Source organism: Vulpes vulpes, chromosome 5 (genome assembly GCF_048418805.1).
Source record: "Vulpes vulpes isolate BD-2025 chromosome 5, VulVul3, whole genome shotgun sequence".
Lineage (NCBI taxonomy): Eukaryota > Metazoa > Chordata > Mammalia > Carnivora > Canidae > Vulpes > Vulpes vulpes.
Genome location: NC_132784.1, coordinates 128,430,556 through 128,447,626, shown reverse-complemented (window position 1 = coordinate 128,447,626; position 17,071 = coordinate 128,430,556). Strand labels below are relative to the sequence as shown.

Genomic DNA, 17,071 nt, shown 5'->3' with positions numbered 1-17,071 from the left:
CATATTTTTATTAGATCACAGCACAAATGCATTTGATTTACATGCGGAATACTAAACTTCTGAATGTCAACAGTAAAATAAATGTGCGTGGCATCATAAAACAATTTTCTTAAAGAAAAAAATCTTTCTTAAAATGTGCGTGGCATCATGAAACAATTTTCTTAAAGAAAAAAATCTTTCTTAAAGATGATGTGACATTATTTCTATGATACATATGGCATATTTGTATGTGCATGTAGGTGAACAGTTAAAATTGAATAATGCTTGATCTATGACTTAAAAATAGTAAAAGAGGGGCACCTGGGTGGTTCAGTCAAGTGTCTGACTCTTGATTTTGGCTCAGGTCATGGTCTCAGGGTCATCAGATCAAGTCCTGTATCTGAACATGGAGTCTGCTCAAGATTCTGTCTCCCTTTCCCTGACTCGTGCATGTACTCTTTCTCCTTCACCATCATTATCAAGAAGCATGTATCTAGGTCTGTGCAATATTCTTATCGTAACCAATTTGCTGAGACAAAGAAAGCTTTAATCAGCCAGTCTCAAAATACTTTTATGTATATCTGATGCACACCATGTGATGGGCTAATTTGAAATTTTCAGAAAACAAGTAGTGCTATTTCTGCATACTTAACACCCTTATTAATAAAGAACTTGAGTGAAATATACATAATTGCTGACACTAGATGGTTATTGACCTATAAAAACTGCAGTTTCATTTAACTCAGTCTAATGCATTATCAATGACCAAATGTAAATAGTTGTAGATGATTAATAAGACTATGGATGAAAAGGAGAAATAAGAAAACGAAACTACAAAAAATTTTTAAAAAATTTAAAAATAATAAAAAAATAAAAGAAAATGAAACGAAACTAGATTAGTATAGACTGTTTACAAGAAGCAAATTAGACTTGATACAGGTCTTACAGGATAATAGGGTTTAGAGATTTTAAAAGAGGGTTAAGACTGCCACTTCTGGCCAGAAGTGATCAAATAAAACAGGCCATATATTTCATTTTCTCCCCCCTTAAGCCATTAGCAAACTGAACTGAACAGTGGTTTTCAGATGTTAGATGACAAGTGGTATGGGTCAGTGATCTCTGAGAGAAGGGAAATAAGTGAAGTAAGTCCTGCAATTGCCTAACTTGCTACATGAAGAGAGTTTCTAGGTCATAGAACAAGAGAGGTAAACCCAAAAGAGCAGTACAGGATACAGAGTTAAAGTGTATGGAGGCCCAGGAAACTATAGTTTGTGGGCAAAGTACAACAGGGGAGGCAACTTCACAGAGAGAGTGCTCTAGAGACATGCAAAGGAGTGCCCTTGTATACTGATCTGTGTGTGCAAGTGAGGAAACTACCAAGGCAGGGCAAAGCACCACCAGGAAGGATTAGCCAGAGCTAGCTGTTTTGGGGCTCACATAGGAGTAGCTCAGATTTTGGTTAAGTAGATTAGAAGGACCTTGTAATACATGAGATACGCAGTGGAGTTTTCAAAACAAATACTGTCTCAGCAGCGGCATCAGATTAGTTCTAGACTGAGGGCTGTTCTGGATCCACCCTAACACTTAACAGCCCTCAGAAAAGTTCAAATTGAATCCAATTAACAGCATCCATTATTAGAATAAAGTCAAACAATGTTAAAGGAATACAACAAATTCCAACACACAAAAATATAAAAATTCACAGTGTTTGGTGTCTGATAAAAAATTACCAGACATACAAATATGCAAGAAAACACACCCTTCACCAAGAGAAAACCCAGTCAATGAGAACAGACCTCTCTATGAAACAGCTGATACCTAGGTAATTAGCAAAGACATTACAGTAGCTATGAAGAACATACGTCATGTTCAGTGAGCTGGAGGAAGACTTGAGTATGATGAGAAGACAAATATTAAAGGGGTCCAAATCAAACTTCTGGAGGTAAAAGATACTCTATGTGAAATGAAAAATACAGCTGATAGTGCTACATAAACACTTGCAGAAAATAGAAGGATAAATACTTCCCAGATCATTCTATAAGGCCAGCATTACCCTGACACCAAAACCAGAGGAAAAAATTATAAAATACATAAAAATACCAATTATCTATTAGTTTCCCATGCTGAAATCCTTACAATGTACTAATAAATTGAATTCAGCAATGTATAAAAAGAAGAATACAGTATAACCAAGTAGGATTCATCTCAAGAATACAGGATTGGTTTAACATAAAATACCAATGAAATTTACCCTGTTGATTTAAGACTAGGAAATGAACAACAACAACAAAAAAATCGTGGTAGCTTCAGTAGATGCAGAAAAGGCATCTGACAGAATTTGACAACCATTCCTGATAAACAGTCACAGTAAGTTAAGGAACAGAAAGGATCTTCTTCAGCCTGACAAAAGGCATCTATAAAAAATCAACAACAACGAAACACAAAAAAACCTAGAACTGGCATCATATTTAATGATAAAAGACTGAATACTTTCTATTTTAAGATCAGAAACAGAGTAAGATGTCTCATCACTTCCAGTCAGCACTCTACTGGAGGTCTTTTCCGGTACAGCAAGGCAATGAAAGGAAATAAAAGGCAGACAGATTAGAAATGAAGTAAATATTTATAGATAACACCATTGTTTATGTTGAGAATCCTAAGGAGTCTATTCAAAAGCTCCTAGAACTAACGAGTTTAGCAAAGTTGGAGAATACAAAGTAAAACTGAGTTGTATTTTGGCATACTAGTAACTGGAAATTGAAATTAAATATATACAAAGATAGACATCATTTTTAGTAGCATGAGACTATTAAACACTGAAGGAATAGGTGCAAAATCTGAACAGTAAAAACTACAAAACTTTACTAGAAGAAATTAAAGAAGTTCTGAATAAATCAGTAGATACACCATGCTCATGAATTGGAAATCTCAGTGTGGTTTTAGTGGCACACCACAAACTGATCTGTAGACCCCATGCAATTGCTCAAAGAATCCAGACAGCCTTTTTCTGGGGTAGAGATTTAACACGATGACTATGAAATTTACATGGATATGCAAAGGACCTAGAAGTGCCAAAACAGTTTTGAAAAAGAACAATGTTAGAGGACTTACCCCCTCTCATCTCAAGACTAAAACTCCAGTAAGCAAGGTACTGTGGTATTTGCAAATAGACAGTATAGATCAGTGGTACATAATAGAGTACAGAAATTGATCCACACATGTAAGCTCAAAAGATTTTTGACAGGGTAATTCAATGGGGAAGGGATGGTCTTTCCAAACAATAGTACAGGGATAATTAGATAACTATATTTTAAAAAGTGAACCTTGACCCTTCATACCATATACAAAAATTAACCTGAAATGGATCATTGACCTAAATAAAAGAATTAAAACTGTATGACTGCTAGAAGAATACCCTGGAGAAAATCCTAATGACTTTGGGTTAGGTAGGTAACGATTTTTTAGATAGGATACAAAAACCATGAACCCAAAAAGAAAAAAAAAATAGATAAATTAGACTTTATCAAAGTACATATTTTGCTCTTCAGAAGACACTTTTAGTAAAATGAAAAACTAGCTGTAGACTGAAATAAAATACTAGCCAAACATGTATCTGATCCATTATGAGAACCAAATATATAAACAGATCCAAACTATTTAGAGAATTCTCACATACATTTATATAAAAGGCATTAAAAAGCAAATTAACTAAAAAGAATGGGCAAAATAAGTGAACAGACACTTCATTGAAGAAGATATGCAGATGACTAAAAAGCACATAAAAGACTTCACACCATGGTCGAGGAATAAAAAGTAAAACCACAAGGTACCACTACACATCCTCTAGAATGGCTAAAATGAAGGCTAAGAATACCAGGTTTTGACAAAGATGTGGAACAGTGGGAACTCTGATATATTAATGATTGGAATGTAAAATGGGGTGGCCATCTGGAAAATGGTGTTGCAGTTCTTAAAAAGATAAACGTGTACCACTGTGTCAACGAAGGTAAACATGCTTTTACCATATGACCCAGCAATTTCATCCCAGAGTATCCCTCAAGAGAAATGGAATCATATTCACGAAAAGACTTAATGTGTAAATTCTTACAGCAGGATTATTTCTGATAGTTAAAAACTGGAGAGAACCAGAACCCAGAAGAACTAATTGTGGTTTATCTGTGCAATAAAATTCTACCCACCAATAAAAAGGAAGGAGCTGTTAATACATTTCTGTTACGGGGTGAATTTCAAAAGCATGTTGTTAAGTAAAAGAAGCTAGGCGTAAAAGAGCTAGCTATATATTTCTGCTTCTGTTTTTATGAAATTCTGGAAAAGGCAAAGAGTAAGGAGAGGAGGAACTATTAAAAGGCATGAAGAAGGGGCGATTGGGTGGCTCAGTTAGCTGTCTGCCTTCGCTCAGGTCATAGTCCCAGATTGAGCCTCGCATCAGGCTCCCTGCTCATTGGGAAGCTTGCTTCTCCCACTCTCTCTATCTGCTGCTCCCCCTTCTTGTGCTTTCTCTGTGTCAAATAAATAAAGAAAATCTTAAAAAAAAAAAAAAAAAAAAGAAGAAGAAGGCATGAAGGAACTTTTTGGAGTGATAGAAACATTCCACATCATGACTGGTGTGATTACACAAAGATCTACATTTGTCAAAACTTCTCAAATTATAATTGGTGAATTTTGTGTATATATTATATCTTGATAAAGATGCTACCAAAAATTATAAAACAAAAGAAGGAAAGTTGGAAAAGCATTTCAGCAGTGGCTAAGAGTATAACCAAACACAGAACAGAGAGGAGAGAAGCAAGGATTCTAATTAGAATTATATGAATTATCTTGGGAGATGAATTTCATTTCATAGTTATAGTCATTAGTATGGATTCCTTAGACCTACTGTTAATTGACTGGATTGATGAAATAAGGCTTTGTAATTTGCCCTAAAAGAAGATAATTTTAAATAAGGATAAAATTAGATCATTGCAGAGTAAGTCAATTTTCTTATCTACTCTGTTCTCTCTTTGTTTAACAGAAGTCCACATAATGCTTGATGGTCTTTTACCTCCTGACACCTATTTTAGATTTAATCCTGTAATGTGTGAAAACATACCTCTGGATGAAAGCCGAAATGAAAAGCTCAATCAGCTGCAGCTGGAGGGGTTAAAGTACATAGAAAGAAATGAAGAAAAAATGAAAAAACTTGCAAAAATATTAAGTCAAGAGAAGACAACTCTGCAGAAAATTAATGATTGGATAAAACTCAAAACTGACATGTATGAAGGCCTTCCATTCTTTTCAAAATTATGATAAGGGTATGTGTATATTTTCATAAGTGAGGGCCTGATCAGAAGATCCAGGGGATTCAGTAAGGAATTGTGGGGTTCAGCATGAGTTTCACTTCGAAATACTGGAGAATCCTGGAGAAGTATATGCTTGGACCAGCTTGCACAACAGAGAGGGTATGCTTGGTTACAGAACTTATATGGGGATTAGGTTTTTATGATGTGAATAATTAACAGTGCTTTAGGAGTCTTATTATTGTACTAGTTGGTTTTAGTAGATGTTGCTGTTATATTGTTTGATATTTGAAAATGTATTAATATATGTGCCAAACAAGAACTATTATCATCCTATACTTGGTATTTTTGCTTTAGTCACCATAATCATGTTGAATGTATTTGATACTGATTTTCTGTCACGGGGATAAGCTAATATCTTCTTAAATTTCCATCATTCATGTTCTCACTAGCTGTGTTTTAGGATCCAAATTGCCCCTTACTGGAATATCCCCTAAAGAGGTGCAGAAAAATGGAATTCTCTGTCAGGGGGCTTTTACTTTCAAATATAAAAGAATCAGATACAGTTGTATTCCAAATTTGTTTCTTTCAGTCAACGTCGTTTGACCCAAAAAGATAGTGAGGTTGCAGTCAACCACTTTTCCCCCTGAAATTTCAAGATAATGCTGGATGTTAATTTTTGTAGCTCTGGCTTATCATTCACTGTTCTAAAATTAATTATTTGAATTTACTGAGAAGATAATCTCTATCATTAAGGAAATAAACTACTGAAATAATGTATTGTTAAAAGGCCAATGTCATTTTTAAGTTTTTTTTTTATTGTCCATAATGTGGCTTCCCCTCTCTTGTGAGCATTTGAATATGCCTGCCAACAAACAGTGTACTTAAAAAAATAAGTTTTGTTTTACCTGATTAACTCCTTTAACCAGCTGGGTTTCAGAGTGGTTGTATATATACCAACCCGAATCATTGTTTATGCCAACCAAATTCCTCTTTGCTTTGTCATCTCTCTGCCATGTAAATCCTTACATCATGTGTAGATTTGTCAAGGAAAATGAAAAAAGGTAAATGCCTTTTGCTTTGTACATATCAACTAAAGCTAAACCCCACTGCCCAGATTGTTCTATTACTTCTTTGTAACGTGAATTCATAGAGGCAGTGAGACAAGGTTTAGAGCCCTGAGGAGAGCTGAGGGTCTGGATGCTGATCCGGCCTCTGATGCAAAGTCCTGAATATGAGCTGGACAAGGGGGGGACAGCCTTTCTGGGTTTGGGATATTTCGTTGATGAAAAGAAAAAGCTAAGTTGAAAATTTTACTTTTTTATGGGAACCCAAGTTCGGCCAATGTACAAGCAAAAGACAGGAAGAGATGGAAAAATGAGTTTTCAGTCTTAACACTAGTAAGTATCTGCTCTTTTCAAAGAAGCAAAGAAGAAAAACCGTCTATTTTAAATATAAAATGTCAATTCTCCAACTTACCAGTTATATAAAAAATAGAATAAAAATTGTTTTGATGCTCATGCCCTTTTGAGTGTCTCCAAATTCTTATTTCTGTAGTAAAGGGTATGCCGGTTATGTTTCAGTTCCGTTCTCGACACGGGTATTGTTGTTTATTAAAAATAGTACCTCGGATAGAGTTGTCCCTAGAGGCATAAGGGCTGCCTGGGATCTCCCCCAGAGGGTGGAGAGAGCCCGGCCTGGGTTAAAATTACACCGTGAGCCTTTTCTCCTCCTCACCACATGTTATCCGGGAGACAGTAGATGTCAAAGGGATCTTCTCAGAGGCAAGGAAGTCCCAACAAGAACCTGGCAGTCTGAGGAGATGGAGGGGAGACTTTCAGCTTTGTTTCGGTGATACAATAGCTGGGCTCCCTTTGACTGAAGGAGCTAGGACCCCGAAAGTTCCAAAGTTCACTGGAAGCTCAAAATTTTACATAACCTGCTGTGCTCTAGATATAATTCTAGTCACAGTGATGAATATTTCACAAGTACCAATGCTAGTAAGGTGACTAAAAATACAGGTCCGCAAGACCCAGATGACAGGGTTTTTTTAGATACAGTGTAAATAACTATGAAAATACCGATGGTTTCTAAAGGTACTGTAAAACAGTCTTTTCAGACCACAAATACTGCATATTTTTATGCTACTAGAACCACTTGTAAGAGAAATACAAATAATTGGCAGTCAAAATGAATACACAGAAATAATTTTGCTTGTAATAAAACATTTCAAGCACAATAAAGTAATATTTCCTGTGCAGTTTGCATAATTTGCCCCTTATCATAAGATCACTCTTACCCTGACCTGATGCGGCTCATCTGTTTTACAGCTGAAGCTAACCCTCTGTCCTTGTGTTTGCTTGGCTGATCATTTCCCTCTTGAACAGTACAAAATATATAAGTGTACTCTGGCTACAGCTTCTTTCTTAAACTACATGGCATGGCACCTAAGTATGTCCCCACGTCCCCGTCCTTGTTTCTTTAGCTCTTTTCATTATCCAACAAAAGGTGAACCCAGAACACCCAGGTATGTGCTGTACCAATTTTCCATCATTCTTGTCCTCATTTGTACTTGAACCTGGTTATCTGAAGACCTGTGTAATTCACCTGAGATAACCCTCATTTTATAATGAAACCAGCGCTTTCCACTCTCCAAAAGCAAAGTGGATTTCTTTTCAGGAAAGAACAGAAGTAAAGAACACTCTTCTGAAAAATGAGCGCTTGCTACCAAGTAGGTTATGGATTCTTCATTGCACTGTTTTGAAAGTAGGGTAAGTTCTTTATGAGAGAAATCCTTAAAAGTAGATAAATGGGCAGTTAGGTTCCTTCAAACCCTACAATTTGTGACTATTTATAAAAATAAACAGAGGTCAGATAGGTTGCAAGAAACAAGAAGTTAGGATATTTTTTCTTATTTGTTCATTGTATAAGATTTAACTGATACCTTTAGCAGTTTATGCTTCTTGATAAACTTACTGTATTTAAATCAACTAATTTTCATTCATACCAATGGATATATCTCATTTTGTTAACCACTTTTGTATTTTTAAAATATCTCAATGTATGCCTTGAAAATGGATTTATTTTTAAAAATCTGATTGAAAAAAACCACAATTTATCCAGTATCAATAATTTTATTACAACTGACTTTGACAATGTTTATTTAATTGTTCTGTTTTTACATTTAGGGAAATTTCATAGTTGTGGAATTAGAAAAACATATATATGTTTTGTTCAGTATGTTCACATATATAGAGGAAACCTGAGTATTTTTTTGATTGCTAATAGGTAATACTTAGCACTTCTCTGCCGAGCATTATACTGAAAGCTCTCCGTCCATCATCTCATTAGGCTTCATTCTATCCCTAGGAATCCTTGTACTATCCATGTACTATTATTATTCCCATTTTCCAGCTAAGTAAACCAAGGTGGTTAGAAAGTTAAATAATAATGATATTTTAAAAAATTTATAAATATTTTTAAGTTTTTTTTTTTTCTCTCCCAATTAGCCAGGGTTAAAAGTTCACTATTCGTTGTACAAACATATATTGACTGCCATCTTTATTTCAGGATGGACTTCACCCTTTACATCACCCGTATTTGATCCAATTTCACTTGAAGTGTCTTTTTTTTCCTTTATTTTTGACAGTGTATTGAAGTCTAATTTTCATACCAAAAAGTCATCCATTGTAACTATACAACTCAATAATTTTTAGGAGATTTTTATAGTTATGTAACCATCACCATAATCCAACTTTAGGGCAATTCCTTCATCCCCCAAAAGTTCCCTCATGTTTGTAATCATTCCTGCTCCCATCCCCAGCCCCAGCCAACCACTGATCTTTCTGTCAGTATAGATTTACCATTTCTGGATATTACATATACATGGAAGCATGCAGTATGTCATCTTTTGTATCTGGCTTCTTTCACATACATGTTTTTGATACTCATCCAGGTTGTGGCATGTATCAGTAGTTGGCTCGTTTTCATTGTTGAGTAGTAAGTAGTGCATTGTATGGATAGACCACATTTCGTTAATCCATTCACAACTTGATGATCGTTGAAATTGTCCGTCACTCTTTACCTGTGATGGGTAATGCTGCTCTGAAGGTCACGTGCAAGCCTCCTTGAGGACATGTGTTGTCATTTTCCTTGAATAGATATCTGGAGGTGGAATTGCTCCAGCTATATGGTAAGTGTATGTTTAACTTTTCAGGAAACAGCCAAGCAGTTTTCCAAGGTGTCTGGACCATTTTACATCCCCCATCAGCAGTGAGCAAGCATTCCAGTTTCTCCATATCTTTACCAGACGTAGGTATTGTTTGTTTGTTTTTTTTATTATAGCCATCCCAGGGGATATGTAGTGGTATTCCACTGTGGTTTAATTAATTAATTAATTAATTAATTTCACTGTGGTTGGTTGGTTTGTTTGATTGATTGATTGATTTACGACCCAAGCCGAAGGCAGATGCTCAACCACTGAGCCACCCAGGCGTCCCTCCACTGTGGATTTAATTTGTAGGATTCTAGTATATGTGCTGCCGAAGTGAGCACTAGTTTGCAATCTTCTTCTTTTTTTTTTTTTTAAATTTTTTTAAAATTTATGATAGTCACAGAGAGAGAGAGAGAGAGAGAGGCAGAGACACAGGCAGAGGGAGAAGCAGGCTCCATGCACCGGGAGTCCGACGTGGGATTCGATCCCGGGTCTCCAGGATCGCGCCCTGGGCCAAAGGCAGGCGCCAAACCGCTGCGCCACCCAGGGATCCCAATTTGCAATCTTCTAATAACCGTTGATGTTGAGCATCTTTTTAGGTGTCAGCTATTTGTGCATCCTCTCTGGTTAAAATGTTCAAACCTTTTGCCCATTTTTCCTTTGATGTTATTTTATGGAGTCGTAAGAGTTCTTTATATTCTGGGTACAAGTCTTTTGCCAGATACACAATTTGCAACTCTCTTCTTTTTCTCAACGGTGTCTTTTATTTTATTTTATTTTATTTTTTTTAAATTTTTATTTATTTATGATAGTCACAGAGAAAGAGAGAGAGGCAGAGACATAGGCAGAGGGAGAAGCAGGCTCCATGCACCAGGAGCCTGATGTGGGATTCGATCCCGGGTCTCCAGGATCGTGCCCTGGGCCAAAGGCAGGCGCCAAACCGCTGCGCCACCCAGGGATCCCTCAATGGTGTCTTTTAAAGCCAGGATACAAGTTTTTTATTTTGGTGAGCATCAATTTATCACTTGGTCCTTTTGAGTTAATTCTGTTTATGGTGTGAATAGTGGTCATTTAAAACATTTAAAATTGTTTTTTTGTATAGTGATATCCAGTTGTCCCAAAATCATTTGTTGAAAAAAAAAATATCCTCCCACCACTGAATTGCATCTGTATTTTTGTCAAAAAAATCTGTTGTCTTTATATTCATGAGTCTCTATCTGGACTCTACTCCGTTCCATCTATCTATATGCTATCCCTGTACCAGTACCTCACTGTTATGGTTACTACAGCCATATAAAAAGTTTTGAAAGAAGATTATAATTCTAACAATTTGTTCTTTTTGAAAATTATGTTAGCATTTTTGGTTTCTTTGCATTTCCATATAAATTTCAGAATCAGGGACGCCTGGGTGGCTCAGTGGTTGAGCATCTGCCTTTGGCTCAGGGTGTGACCCCCGGGTTCTGGGATCAAGTCCCGCATCGGGCTCCCTGCAAGGAGCCTGCTTCTCCCTCTGCCTGTGTCTCTCATGAATAAACATAATCTTGAAAAAAAAGTTTTAGTATCAGCTTGTTGATAGACAACACCTGCTAGAATGAGATAGGAATTACATTGAATATATAGGTTAAAGTTGGGAGAACTGACATTTTGATATTGAGGTTTTCTGCGATATCTGTCCTTTGGGGTTTTGTTTTGTTTAAATTCAATTTAACAACATAGAGTATAACACCCAGTATTCATCACCTCACGTGCCCTCCTTAATGCCCATCACCCAGTTATGCTGTAGTTTCTGTCCCTTGAAGCATACAATGAACATGGACTATCTGTCCATTTTTAAAAAATTTCTCAGCAATGTTTTGTAGTTTTCAGTACCAATCTTGTACTCCTTTTGTAAAAATTTTTTTCTAAGTATTTTATTCATTTTGATGCAATTGTGAGTGGAATTTTTTAAATTTTTTATAAAGATTTATTTATTTATTATGAGAGACACAGAGAGAGAGACAGAGAGGCAGACACAGGCAGAGGGAGAAGCAGGCTCTTTGCAGGAGCCCGATGTGGGACTCAATCCCGGATCCTGGGATCACGACCTGAGCCGAAGGCAGCTGCCCAACTGCCAAACCACCCAGGTGTAACTGGAATTTTTTTTAAATTTCACTTTCTAATTAGTGCTAGTATGTAGAAATACATACATATAATGATTGGTACTCTGGTGATAGCGTAGTTTTCTGTTTTGTGAATTATCAAACTAGTAATGTCACAGTGACCTGGCCCATGAAATAGAGACAGGGCACTACCGAGTGTGAAAAATAATTGCAGTAATCATAATGGCCTTCCTGGTAGCTTGTGACTGTGATAGTTCTGGGTTACTGTTATCTTTGGGCAGTGAGCATCTATTTTAAAGTGCCCAATACTAATTATGCAGTAACGTGTATGTATTAAATATCACATTTACATTACTGTACTATTTTGGCATAAAGGTATTTAAATCTCTAGTGTTTTATTCATTTAGAAAAAGTCAGGTCCTAGATTCTGGATCAGGTGATATTCTATTATTGCAGGCACTGAGTACATATTACCAGTGTCATTTTAGTATTTTATGTTATTCTTACCTAAAATTTATATAAATATGAATATATATCTGATTAAATGTGTTAGATTGAAGTTCTGTCTCAATTAGTGAAAACATGAATTACAGGCTATCTTAGAGAAGAGCATATTAGGTACTCATATTTATTTGTTAGATTAAGAATTTAAGAATAAGAATGCACGGCTTCCTTGTCTTTATATGTATTCATAAGTGGATTCCTGCACTAAATTCATAATTAATGAAACAAAACATTTTGACATAGGCTGAGCAGTTGTGAATCATCAAGTGTAGACTTCCTGAATTGTACAAATTTATTTATTTATTTTTAAGATTTTATTTATTCATTCATGAGAGACAGAGAGGTAGAGGCACAGGCAGAGGGAGAAGCAGACTCCATACAGGAAGCCGGATGCCGGACTCGATCCCAGGACCCCGGGATAACACCCTGAGCCAAAGGCAGATGCTCACCGCTGAGCCCCCCAGGCATCCCCGAATTGTACAAATTTAAACATTCTATGATGAATTTAAAATATGGCACGAGGGGGGAGGGAAAAAAAATATGGCACGAAATGGGGGTACCTGGGTGGCTCAGTCAGTTAAGCATCCAACTCTTGATTTCAGCTCAGGTCATGATCTCAGGGTGGTGAGATCGAGTCCTGTGTCGGGCTCTGCACTGGGTGTGGAGCCTGCTTAAGATTCTTTCTCTACCCCTCCCTCTGCCTCTCCCCCCTCCCTGTCTAAGAAAATAAATAAAATAAAATATGGCACAAAATAATAAACATGAAAGCTTATCTCCTGCCTTACGAATTTATGAAAATACACTTTAATTTTTTCTTTACCAGTTAACAGGACAGCAAATAAGACATGTTTCTCTTGGTAGAGAATTACCATTTGCCTTATTTTTGTAGTTTTTTCCGAGGCTGCCCTAATTTACCTTGGTTTCTTCTGGTGGACGTTATTCTGACAAATTCTTGGTCCTTGTGAATGACCTCCATTAAATGCATAAACTCCCACCTTGCTAGCTTTATGCCTCACAGCCCGTAACATCTGAGTGCTTGCTGTGTACCAGGAATTGAGCTGAGTTAGTGACCCATGTTACCACACTTAATCTTCCCAGGATTAAGCAAGCCTGGGAGGCAAAGATCATCATTATCCCTTCCTTAGTAAGAAGTTGTGCAACACGTCACACCTAGGAAGTGGAAGAGCTAAGATGAATCCATTCTCTTAACCACAACTCTGTGCATTCGTCTTTCCTAGAATGTCCTTTCCTGAAATGTTGCCAAGTGACTTTGTCCCCCCATCTACTAAACCAAATCTAATCTCTTGGGTTTAGTCAGTGAAGACGTGTCATCCCAGTATGAAATTGTGTGCCTAGTTCTAATGTCCTTGTCTACCACAGTGGTTCTCTGCTAGGCGTGGGGTTACCCATACCCCCGAAATGTAAGGGAGTAAGGAGAGATTTGGTATTGGCATTTGGTACTCTTGGAGCCAGAGGCAGTGACTTATGCTATGGAGCAGACACACAGGAAAGTCCTCATAATGAAGAACTCTCACCCAAAATACCCACATTGCTCCCTGTTGGAAACTATGAGCTGCTTCTCCTCAAAATGCAGATCACGAATTTCTTCCACAAGAAATCAAGGATCTGCTGACACTGGAGTTAGGGTGCATACACCATTTGCAAAATTCCATTTCTAGTTCATCCCAATAGGAATTCTTGTTGCATTCATTGCTCCCTGTTTCTTTGTTTTGTTTTGTTTTGCCTAGTTTAATTATGACTGAATTGTTCACTTACTCTCACTTTTTTGGACCAGATCTGTGGCAGTTGCTCTTTTCATTACTAGGAAATAAGAAGGAGGGAGGTGACATTAAAAAAGCTGGTTCTGTTTCTGGCAGGAGCTATCTACCATCCAAAGAGATTCATGGAGTACAGATGTCCCTGGACTAAACGGTTTGCATGTACTGGTCCAAGGGTTTGGTAAATGTGTCCCTCTCAGAAGTCACACTGATTGCCTTGTTCATTACAACCTTTACTCAACGATGTAAGTGGGTTGGAATTCATCACACCCCATAGATAGTAGGTATTATTACTTTGGGTAACTTCTTTGTTGAAAATAAGGTATTGACTGGAATGTTGACTTATCTTCATGATAAAAATCTTTTTTTTATTTTTATTTTTTTTAAATTTTTTTTTAAATTTTTATTTATTTATGATAGTCACAGAGAGAGAGAGAGAGAGAGAGGCAGAGACATAGGCAGAGGGAGAAGCAGGCTCCATGCACCGGGAGCCTGATGTGGGATTCAATCCCGGGTCTCCAGGATCGCGCCCTGGGCCAAAGGCAAGCGCCAAACCACTGCGCCACCCAGGGATCCCCCATGATAAAAATCTTAATACAAATTCATTCCTTGCCTCTAGACAACATATAGTTGAGCTATGTTTGAAAGATTTCAGTCTGATTGATATGAACAGGTTACATAGTCCAAAATGGTTGAGAGTTCCAGTAATAACTGTAGCTGACATTTACGGCCATTCAACCGTCACCATGAGCCTGAGAGGTCAGTGCTGTCATTATCCCTGTTTTACACACACTAGCATGAGATGACGATAATAGTGAGAAAAGTCTTCTATTTCTTGATTGCCACTGAGTTCAGATTGTCTATCCCTTCCCCAGAGAAAGCAAGTAACCTCACTACCAATGAGAAATTAAAGATCATAGTGTGAACATGGGTGATACCAGTCTTTCCAAATTATAGATCTAAAATACTGTAATATCCTTTTGCATATTTTACTCTAAGATACATCACATTTAAAGGCCTGATATATATATGTATACATATGTATATATATATATATATATATAAAGATTTTACTTATTTATTCATGAGAGACACACAGAGAGAGGCAGAGAGAAAAGCAGGCTCCATGCAGGGAGCCTGATGTGGGACTCGATCCCGGTAATCCAGGATCACACCCCAGGCAGAAGGCAGATGCTCAACCACTGAGCCACCCAGTGTCCCCTGATTTATATTATTAGGCAATATTCAAGGATCAAACCGAGACAGATACGCTATCTTAAACAAGAATAAAATCGTGTAGCAATTACTACGTGGTAGCACTCTTTCTTGTATCATATACTACTACTGACTGTTTGTAAAAGACAAAGTGATTAACAGTGATCCCAAAGTCCATCCAATTATCTGAGAAGAAAGGAAAGCTATGTCATCTTATTTTATGTTAATTACATTACATTGTATTCCCAACGTACCTTGCTCCAAAACCGTATTTAATGTAGCATTTTAATTAAATTACTTAGGAAAATAATTTAGAATTGTGAATGCAATTAAAAATCACCCATACGTTGACCAAATAGAACAGAACAAAACAAAAATCACCAAATGTGCAATGCCAAGATACACAATCCTTGGAATTCATATAGGAATCTTGCAAAAGCAAGTGTCTTATCACTCACTCTTATGTTTTGTACAGTTGGACCACATTTTTTAAAACTTAAAATATTCTAGGGTAGCAAACATAGTCATGGTGCTTTTGTGTTTGTGGTAACACGCATGAACAATCTAAGGAATTCTTAAAAGACTCAAATTGAAAACGTTCAGTAAAACAAGTGTAACTCCATACCTCTACCTGGCTTTCAATTTGTTCGTAAAAACACGTTTTAAAAATAATACTGGAATTAAGAACCATTTAAAAATCACAGTTTTTTTTTATTTTTTTTCTGTGCCTCGATCATTAAAGCCACGTTCTTGTAATCACAGGTGCTTTTGCTCATTTCAAATGCACCTTTGGTATCAGGATACAAATAATCCACACATATCCAGACATGCCCTTGGGCATCCATTTCCTATGTTGAATTATGTGAAACGCGCCCAGTGCTGAGCCTCAAACACTGTAGAAGATTGGACTTTAGACCATGTTTACTTAGTATATAATGTAAATATTTGTTGACATATGCATACCGAGGAAGGAAATACATGTCTCAAAGGTTTTCATGAAGTTAAACTGGATAGGATTTCGTGATATGGGCTTAACCAGTCTTAGTTTGTGAGCCTGGGCAAGTGGCTGTGTCTTGATCGTCAGACACAAAGTCCTGAACGTTGGCAATAGTGTGTGGAAAAATCCCGCCCCATCCAGCTCATCGCAAACATGATCATCAGCTCAACTCCAGCTCTCTTTAGAATAATTTTCACAGCCAGAGTTATTTTTTAAAAATCAAGTATCTTGTATGCCCTGCAATCATCTGAGAAGGTCTGCAGAAATCATGATTACAGTCTTAAAACGTGTAAATAAAACTTTGACATGTGCTTCTGTGTCAAGCACGAAAGGAAAAGGAAGGAAAATGCTCACGGGGTTACAATTGAAATACTGTGGCTTTCTTTCTTTTTAATTAATTATATTATGTGTTCTCAACTCATCAGGTGCTTCTCTTTACAAATACCTCACAGCTTCCGGCACCCTGCTTGGTCCCTTATAGGTCCTGAATATTTTTCTTATGTTCGGCTTCACTGATCTGCCTTAAACCATTGTGGGGAGTTGGGAAAAATGAAAATGCTTCTAAAAGTACTTTTCTGAGACGGTTTACTTTTAAGATCAGAAAATGGGGCTTTTCCCTGTTGCCGGTGGGTCGATTCATGGCTGGCGTCATGCTCCTCAAGGTGAGTGGGACCCTTTCCGGACGATAGAAATTGCACAGGTTACAAAGCTTGTCATTTCCTCTCACCTACAGCCCGAGGTGAACATTGCTTGTGAGTCTGTGAGTCTCTTATCTTGATGGGGACTCAAATACAACCCTTCTGGGCACAGAAGAAAGGGGGTTTTGTTTGTTTGTTTGAAATGTGAGCTTTTATCTACCCCTTTCTGATGTGTGTCTGCTCATTCTAAAACCCCACTTCTCTGTTCCTCCTCGCTGCCCCCTAACTTGGGGTCTTTGTCACTTTCTCCACTGAGTCTTCTTAGTGGGCTGCCTATATCCTTAAAGACAC

At 37.2% G+C, this 17,071-nt stretch overlaps 1 protein-coding gene across 2 annotated transcripts in view; it reads left to right on the top strand.

The window, feature by feature from the left end:
* The window catches only part of PNPLA8 (patatin like domain 8, phospholipase A2), a 46,295-nt gene extending 39,499 nt beyond the window's left edge, over positions 1 to 6,796 (top strand). For both annotated transcript variants that reach the window (XM_072760025.1, XM_072760024.1), the window contains exon 10: positions 5,012 to 6,796. In XM_072760025.1, coding sequence (XP_072616126.1) covers positions 5,012 to 5,286 — 275 coding nt within the window. In that variant the 3' untranslated portion in view covers positions 5,287 to 6,796. The remainder of the gene's footprint in view (positions 1 to 5,011) is intronic.
* Positions 6,797 to 17,071: the final 10,275 nt, after the last annotated feature.